Source organism: Sardina pilchardus, chromosome 19, assembly GCF_963854185.1.
Source record: "Sardina pilchardus chromosome 19, fSarPil1.1, whole genome shotgun sequence".
NCBI lineage: Eukaryota > Metazoa > Chordata > Actinopteri > Clupeiformes > Clupeidae > Sardina > Sardina pilchardus.
In genome coordinates this window covers 2113541-2122800 of record NC_085012.1, presented here as the reverse complement: position 1 = coordinate 2122800, position 9260 = coordinate 2113541, and the positions used below count along the sequence as shown (strand labels likewise).

Genomic DNA, 9260 nt, shown 5'->3' with positions numbered 1-9260 from the left:
GCAGCTGGACAATGACCCCCCCAAACACTTACATCTCTCTCTCTCCATGTCTCCCTCTTTCTCTCTGCCCCTCCATCTCTCTCCCTCTCCCCCTCCCTCCCTCCCTCCATCTCTCTCTCCCTCTCCTCCCTCAACCTCTCCATCTCTCTCTCCCTCCATATCTCTCTCTCCCCCACCTCTCTCTCCGTCTCTCTCCCTCCCTCCCTCCATATCTCTCCCTCTCTCTCTCCCCCTCTCTCTCCCCCCCCACCTCTCTCCCTGTCTCTCTCTCCCTCCCTCTCTCTCTCTCCCTCCATCTCTCCCTCCTTCTCTCTCTCCCTCCCTCTCTCTCCATCTCTCCCTCCTTCTCTCTCTCTCCCCCTCTCTCTCCAGCACTGGTCCACACAGGCCACTTGTGATTAAGGCCATTAGGCATTATTATGACTCGGCTGGTGTGTGGGTTTGGAGCGCCATTTCAGCGCCGCTAATCGCCCTCTTAGCCAATTATCCTCCATTTAAAAGCAAATCACCAAGGCGCTTTCATTCCCCCCATTGCTAAGTGTTGAATTACTGAATAGATTTGCTAATTAAATTCTTTGTGTGTGTGTGTGTGTGTGTATGTATGTGTGTGCTTGCATGCACGCTAGCATGTGTGTGTACATGACTGCACAGCTCTTGTGCCACTGGCTGGTTGGCAGGTGTGTGTGTGTGTGTGTGCGCGCGCTCTGTCTGTGGTGGAAAGCTGCTCTAAGCGTCTCCTGTTCTGTGGTCAGCTGACTGATTGCAGTGTTTACTGAATTAGAGGCGAGTGTTTCTGTACTTGTCCTCATTTGATTGTTTTGTTCGTGCCATGTATGGCGTGCTGATTGGTCTGTGGGATTGCTTGGCTGTGGTGACCTATAGCACATCTGTTGAGTTTTTATTTTTTATTTTATTTATTTAGTTATCCCCCCCCCCCCCCCCCCCCCCCGTCTGTTTGGACTTCCTGAGATGATGTAATCTAGTAACCACTGTGATGTCCAGTGTTTAGCATCCAAAACACATGCATGCAAAAATATGTGCTATGTGAGTTTTATGGTGAATGTAAAAGTCACATTTAGAAGCACGTCTTTCTCGAATTTCAGTACATATCTCAACACGAGCATTGTGAAGTTGATGTCCATCTTGAATTTCCCCTTGGGGATCAATAAAGTATCTCTATCTATCCATCATAGCCCCAGTGGCCATTTTGATCCCTTTTTACCATTTCCAGCTTGAAAATAAGCAATTCCTCAAGTCTCTCCTACACCACACTTCGATGCAACGGAAAGTTGTGTAAACTTAGTCAGCATACATTTTGAGTGCGTGTGTTATATAGACAGATGTCAGATCACCATTATTGAAATGACAACCTAAACCTCCTTGTGTGTTTTTCTTCTCTCCTTCTCCAGATCCTGATGCATACCAAAGACTTGGTGCAGAGGGTAAGTTATGACTTGGTGCAGGGGGTAAGTTAGTTCTGACCGTGGCTGGTGCGGGGGGTGAGTTCTGACTAAAGACTTGGTGCAGGGGATAAGTTATGACAAAAGACTTGGTACAGAGAGTGAGTTATTACCAAAGACTTGGTGCGGGGGTAAGTTATGACCGTAGCTGGTGCGGGGGGTAAGTTGTAAAGACTTGGTGCAGAGTAAAGACTTGGTGCAGGGGGTAAGTTATGACTAAAGACTTGGTGCAGAGTAAAGACTTGGTGCAGGGGATAAGTTTGACTAAAGACTTGGTACAGAGAGTGAGTTATTACCAAAGACTTGGTGCGGGGGTAAGTTATGACTAAAGACTTGGTACAGAGAGTGAGTTATTACCAAAGACTTGGTGCGGGGGTAAGTTATGACTAAAGACTTGGTGCAGAGAGGGAGTTATTACCAAAGACTTGGTGCAGAGAGGGAGTTATTACCAAAGACTTGGTGCAGGGGGTAAGTTATGACCGTAGCTGGTGCAGGGGGTAAGTTATGACTAAAGACTTGGTACAGAGAGTGAGTTATTACCAAAGACTTGGTACAGAGAGTGAGTTATTACCAAAGACTTGGTGCGGGGGTAAGTTAGTTCTGACCGTAGCTGGCACGTGTGACCTTCACCGTTGTTCCTCTCAGCTGGATGTGTGTGTGTGGGGGTGTGGGTGGGTGGGTGGGTGTGGGTGTGTGTGGGCTTTGTGTGTGTCGGGGCCCTAAGCCCCAGGTGACAGGCTGATTCATAGAGCGCTGTAACTCAGGTGTGTGTGTGTGTGTGTGTGTGTGTGTGTGTGTGTGTGTGTGTGTGTGTGTGGGTGGGTGGGTGGGTGTGGGTGTGTGTGGGCTTTGTGTGTGTCGGGGCCCTAAGCCCCAGGTGACAGGCTGATTCATAGAGCGCTGTAACTCAGGTGTGTGTGTGTGTGTGTGTGTGTGTGTGTGTGTGTGTGTGTGTCCGCCACCCTGAGCTGCTGATGGCGCTTACCAGCTCTTCTGGTTTCTCTTTTTTTATTTTCCTGTCTATCTATGTCCTTTCTCTCTGTCTCTCTCTCTCTCTCTCTCTCTCTCTCCTTCTCTATCACTCACTCACCCACATACACTTTTATGTTGGTCCTCTCTCTTTCTTTCTTCCCTCTATCTCCCTCCCTCTCTGTCTTTTTCTCCTTCTCATGTCCTTTTTTTCCTTCTCATTTTCTTTCTATTCAATCACTCAATCACCCACGTACACTTTTACCATTTTGGTCATCTCTCTTTCTCCTCCCTCTCCCTCCCTCCCTCTCCCTCCCTCCCTCCCTCCCTCCCTCCCTCTCTCTCTCTCTGTGCCTTTAGATGAACCTGGAGGTAATTTATGGCGACACGGATTCCATCATGATTAACACCAACAGCACCAACCTGGACGAAGTCTACAAACTTGGCAACAAGGTAGCGACCAAACAGTAAACAGCACCCAGCTTTAGTGCCATGCAATGTGAACAGCATCCAGCTCCCGTGCTGTGCAGTGACTGTGAAAGTCACCTGAAACAGCTGTGCGTGGTGTCAACTTGTGAACCCTCATTAGCGGAATTGAACACAACCTCACAGAAGCGATGCGTCTGATTCTTCTAACTCCACGTTGAACACAACCTCACAGAAGCGATGCGTCTGATTCTTCTAACTCCACGTTGAACACAACCTCACAGAAGCGATGCGTCTGATTCTTCTAACTCCACGTTGAACACAACCTCACAGAAGCGATGCGTCTGATTCCTCTAACTCCACGTTGAACACAACCTCACAGAAGCGATGCGTCTGATTCTTCTAACTCCACGTTGAACACAACCTCACAGAAGCGATACGTCTGATTCCTCTAACTCCACGTTGATTGGTGTGGGTCAAGCCATGTTAATTATATGGCTAGCGTGGCAAGTGGATTTCACAGCGCTTATTCGGACCGTTTAAAATAACAATCGTTTGTCTTGGAGAAATAAATACACCCCATAATACGCCATTGTGTTTTAAAGCCCGCCTTAATAGCATAACCCCCACCCCCCCCTTATGGTGATGAATGGAAGTGAGGATGGTTGTTCAGCTCAGGTGTCGCTCCTTGTAATGGCTGATCTCGTTTAGAACAGGTGCAGAGTGTTGTAAAACAGTGAGGTTCACTTACAGTCATTGACAAAAGTGTTGTCACCCCATGCTAAAGTTTACTAAAAGAGGAATATAAAATCATCTTTTGGAAATTGATTTTAATGGCTTATGTAATAAAATGAGGAAAAATCCAACCTTTAAGGACACACCAATTTTCTATGTGAATGAATAATGTATCATAAATAAATAAATGTTCTTCACAAAAATACTGGGGTCAAAAGTCTTGTCACCCCTATGTAACCCTATGGGAATTTAACACATAGGGTTAACATAGGGGCAGGCAGTTTTTTATTTTTAAAGGCTACTTATTTCATGGATCCAGGATACTATGCATCCTGATAAAGTTCCCTTGGTCTTTAGAACTAAAATTGACCCACATCATCACACACCCTTCACCATACCTAGAGATAGGCATGGTGTTTTGTTCAGTTTTGTTCAGTTAGCCTATTAGCTTGTTTGATTTGCATTGAGTTCAATGAGCATCAAACAGGCTAATAGGCTAACTGAACAAAACTGAACAAAACACCATGCCTATCTCTAGGTATGGTGAAGGGTGTGTGATGATGTGGGTCAATTTTAGTTCTAAAGACCAAGGGAACTTTATCAGGATGCATAGTATCCTGGATCCATGAAATAAGTAGCCTTTTAAAATAAAAAACTGCCTGCCCCTATGTTAACCCTATGTGTTAAATTCCCATAGGGTTACATAGGGGTGACAAGACTTTTGACCCCAGTATTTTGGGAAGAACATTTATTTATTTATGATACATTATTCATTCACATAGAAAATTGGTGTGTCCTTAAAGGTTGGATTTTTCCTCATTTTATTACATAAGCCATTAAAATCAATTTCCAAAAGATGATTTTATATTCCTCTTTTTAGTAAACTTTAGCATGGGGTGACAACACTTTTGTCAATGACTGTAGTTCATGAGAAGATGGAGATGTGAAAACGTCTATCTGTAAAAGATAAGAAATATCTATCTGCTTTTGGCATATCTACATCCTCAGTTGACTTATAGAGATTATTTAAAAAAAAAAAAAAAAGCCTGAGAAGTTGTGCTGCCGATTCCCAGCTATCACCGCCGTGTCCTCGAGCAGAGCACTTAACCCAAGCTGCTCCAGGGTGTCTGGCTGCTCCAGGGTGTCTGGCCCTGTAATGAATAAACGTCTGGAAGTCGCTTTGGATAAAAGCGTATAGATAAAAGCAACCTGAAGGGGTATCTCACCTCATTCACACATGACTGTGAAGTTTTTTTTTTATCAGTTTGGCGTCCACACGACCCCGGCGTTTCAGGAGCCCGAAAACTTCTGTGCATGTTATGTGCAAAATATAGCACATAATATATAAGCATGTCCACATATATAGCAGTCACTTTCCCTGAAAATGAACTTTATTATTATTTATTTTCCGTAGTCCGCTTATTTTGCACGACTGCTTTTGGAATGTTATTGTCACTTCTTTGTGAATGAATGTGAAGCCGCTGCACAGTCACAGTGCTGTCGACTGGTGCCGTTAGAGTGGCGACAGGTGGCATTTTACCAGTGGCATTAAAGGTGTGAAAATGGTCAAAACGTGGCCTCAGTATGCCTGCACACATGCAACTATTTGGTGCCACTTGGTCGCCATATTGTTCAGAGCGACTTTATCGCTAGGCACTACACTACACTAATTTTCATTCATGCGAAAACGCCCTCACCTGCTGTAAGCAAATTGTAGCAAAAACAAATAACCGCAACTATAATAAGAATAGTAATAATAGTAACAACAACAGCAATAATAATGTGTTGAGTGACTTGACATTTACTACTTTTCTATTTTCTTGTAGAAATGTTAACCTCAGCAGTAATAACTATATGTGTGTGTGGGACTTTTCTCCAGGCAGTAATAACTATATGTGTGTGTGGGGGGGGGCATTTCTCCAGGCAGTAATAACTATATGTGTGTGGGGGGGGGGGCATTTCTCCAGGCAGTAATAACTATATGTGTGTGTGGGGGGGGCATTTCTCCAGGCAGTAATAACTATATGTGTGTGGGGGGGGGGGGGGGGGGGGCATTTCTCCAGGCAGTAATAACTATATGTGTGTGTGGGGGGGACATTTCTCCAGGCAGTAATAACTATATGTGTGTGTGGGGGGGGGCCATTTCTCCAGGTGAAGAGTGAGGTGAACAAGCTGTACAAGCTGCTGGAGATCGATATCGACGGCGTGTTCAAGTCGCTGCTGCTGCTGAAGAAGAAGAAGTACGCGGCGCTGATGGTGGAGAACCACGGCGACGGCCGCTTCAGCACCAAGCAGGAGCTCAAGGGCCTGGACATCGTGCGCCGGGACTGGTGCGGCCTCGCCAAGGAGTGCGGCAAGTCAGTGTCCCACGCAGTCATCGTGACCAATCAGAGCAGCCGACAGTGTGACGCGCGAGCGCGCTTCGTTAGCCTCATCCATCTTCGTTGTTCTCGATGGTTGTTCTGCTATCTTGCTGTGGCACAGCTCTGTCGTCACCGCGCTAAGGCGGGCTTAAGGACTCGGTACACAGATAGAGCGTTCTGATTGGACCGACTGACCCGGACGCAGGATTGGCCTTAACGGTGTGACGCTAGACCATCCCGCTAGGCAAGAAATATTTTTTGCCGCTAGGGTGCGTCTAGATTTCTAGGCTAGGACATCCTGGTTTCTGAAAGTAAAATTCCTGCCGTATTCATGGGTTTCATCAGGTCCCTTTCCACAGGTGTAGTAATCAAGCACCATGCAGTCTGCATTGATAATCAATGCTTGATTTTATACACCTGTGGAAAGGGACCTGATGAAACCCATGAATATTCTTTCTACCTGAGCACTTGACACAGGTGATGTCACTAATTATCTGATCTACCTGGCTGCTAATTAGGACGAGCTGGTTTACTAAATGGTTGGATCAAATACTCTTGGCAGGACTTTTACTTTCTGAACCCGGGATGTCCACCTCTGGTCCACACAACCACGCTACCCCGGGTGCGCTACTGAAGCCCTCTGGTCGCTGAGCATAGACATAGTTTAGAAGACTGTTCTAATGTTTTTTTTGAGTGTACATGCCACCGTCATGTCTGGTGTGGCCCGTTGGATTGATCATTACAGTGAAAAGGTAATTGTTGCAATTTACTCTCCGCGAACAGAACGCTTGAGCTGCGTGCCTGGTGTCGGCTGCCTGTGGAGTGTGTGTAGAGATGAGTCTAGTCATTACATTCATGTGCACGTCAATACAGGCTGCTGATGGTGTTAAAATGGCCACCAGTGCGCCTGGTTTTTTATTTATGTTTTGCGACTGCTTGTTTACCTGTCAGTCACAAGTGGCCTCGTCCCCTGGGCTTAACACGACTCCGTCCGCCAGCTCATGATCTCTCGGGTCAGAGGACGCACGCAGTTAACGTCTCAGTGTTAAGATATCAGTGGCGACTACGAGGCTGAGCGGTGCAGCCGATACGACACCCCTCTCTTAAATCCTCACTAGGAGAGTTCCTGGGTTTAGATCACTATTTCCCCTGCCGCAAGTGTGACGCTGGTTGCTACAGTTGGTAGCAGTTTTATCAGTGCTGGTAGGAGCAGCCAGTACCACTGGTGCCTGACGTATCGGAGTCTGTGTCGTGCATCCCTGTCCCGTACATCATAGTGAGCATATGGTTGGCGTGTAGATGTGCTCTGGTTGTGTGGGGTATTGTGAGGCCGATTATCAAGGCCCACTCCCTCCATTTCCCTCTTCAGTAGATCAGCAAGTTAAATAAGCCCCAGCAACTGGTTTAGATGGACACAAATTTCTTTTACTCCGATCTGGCTCGATATGCTTTCTGTTTTTGACTGCCAAGATTTCCCCTCTGTGCTTTTTACTAGTAATGTAATATCTTGACAGCTCAGCTATTTATACCGCGTTCGTCCACCCCTACTATCTGTTGGCTTTGAAGATTGACAACCCAGACATTCTGTCTGTTTGGCATTGAGGGGTAAGCTAGTTATTTGTCCACCCTCAACTTTGCTTTTACAGTTGAGCAATCAGTGAACACTTACCCGGACTGAACTGCAAAGATTAAACTATTTCAGCTCCTGTGGCTGTGACAACCCCAATGTGCAAGCCATTCCTGTACAGAATTGTCCGCCACTGCCAGCTGTGGTGTGTGTGTGTGTGTGTGTGTGTGTGTGTGTGTGTGTGTGTGTGCGTGTGTGTGTGCGTGTGTGTGTGCGTGTGTGCGTGTGTGTGTGCGTGTGTGCGTGTGTGTGTGTGTGTGTGTGTGTGTGTGTGTGTGTGTGTGTGTGTGGGGTTGGTCAGTCAGTCGGTCAAATGTTCCCTTGGACACAAAAATACACAGTCAAGGCTGACACCAAAAGTGTGAGTAAAATAACAATTCTGAATAGAAATGTCAGTTGAGCAATTTGGGCTTCAGGGCAGGACGGCTCACGTTGCGTGTCCTGGTGCCGTGTCAGAGAGCGGGGGTGTGTACAGCGCCGTGTCAGAGCGCGGGGGTTTGTACAGCGCCGTGTCAGAGCGCGGGGGTTTGTACAGCGCTCCACAGCCTGCTTTGTATCAACTCTAGCCCAGTGGGGGGGCCTTTTTGTGCAGTCTTGTTGGTGGGGGAAAAAGGGACAAAAGGGTGACGATGTCAACTTGGTGAAATTCATTTAAGTAGCCCTTTATAAATACTCAATATTGAGTCTTTTTTATATACTGTATGCTCCAAGAGAGCGTAGCACTGCCTGAACACCGTCTGGAGGACGTAATTGGTCACGTAGATTGAACTTGTTGAGTTAAGTGGCTCTAATTGCCTTAATTGGTTAGACGGCGAGCCTACTGGTCAAGCAAGGCTGGCTCTGTCGAGATGAGGAACTGTCTGCAAACAGAGCCAGAGGGGCAGGAGTACCCAGACTGTCCCCTTGCATGCTGAAGCTCTGTTGTGTTGCACGTCTCCGCAATCTGTTGATTTGCCTATTTATCAGTTTATTTGTCTGTCTGTTTGTTTGTTTGTTTGTGTCCATATTTGGAATCAAACTGGGGATACTGAGCAACACCGCATTCAGCAAACGTTAGAAGACATGATACCATTTCACGTGCAATATCAATCATGCCATGATCTGATTAGGAATAGAAGACATGATACCATTTCACGTACAAATGCTGTGTACATTATGTGTAGGTAGAGGTCAAAGCCAGATGCTGTGTACATTATGTGTAGTTAGAGGTCAAAGCCAGATGTTGTGTACATTGTGTGTAGGTAGAGGTCAAAGCCATATGCTGTGTACATTATGTGTAGGTAGAGGTCAAAGCCAGATGCTGTGTACATTATCTGTAGTTAGAGGTCAAAGCCAGATGCTGTGTACATTATCTGTAGGTAGAGGTCAAAGCCAGATGCTGTGTACATTATCTGTAGGTAGAGGTCAAAGCCAGATGCTGTGTACATTATCTGTAGGTAGAGGTCAAAGCCAGATGCTGCGTTGTTGCTCTGCTGAAGTGGTGGTCTCCTCCGCAGCTTCGTGATTGGTCAGATTCTGTCTGACCAGAGCAGAGACTCCATCGTGGAGAACATCCAGAAGCACCTGATCGAGACCGGCGAGAAGGTGGCCAGCGGCGACGTGCCGCTCAACATGTTCGAGATTCACAAGGTAAGCAATAGCATCCTCCGTGTGTGTGTGTGTGTGTGTGTGCTTATGTGT

The 9260-nt window shown here is 46.5% G+C and overlaps 1 protein-coding gene across 1 annotated transcript in view; it reads left to right on the top strand.

Moving 5' to 3' along the window:
- The window catches only part of pola1 (polymerase (DNA directed), alpha 1), a 92832-nt gene that overhangs the window by 41385 nt on the left and 42187 nt on the right, over positions 1–9260 (top strand). The window contains exons 27-30 of the mRNA XM_062521316.1: positions 1410–1442; positions 2790–2882; positions 5742–5947; positions 9077–9209. Of these exons, the coding sequence (XP_062377300.1) occupies positions 1410–1442; positions 2790–2882; positions 5742–5947; positions 9077–9209 (465 nt within the window). The remainder of the gene's footprint in view (positions 1–1409; positions 1443–2789; positions 2883–5741; positions 5948–9076; positions 9210–9260) is intronic.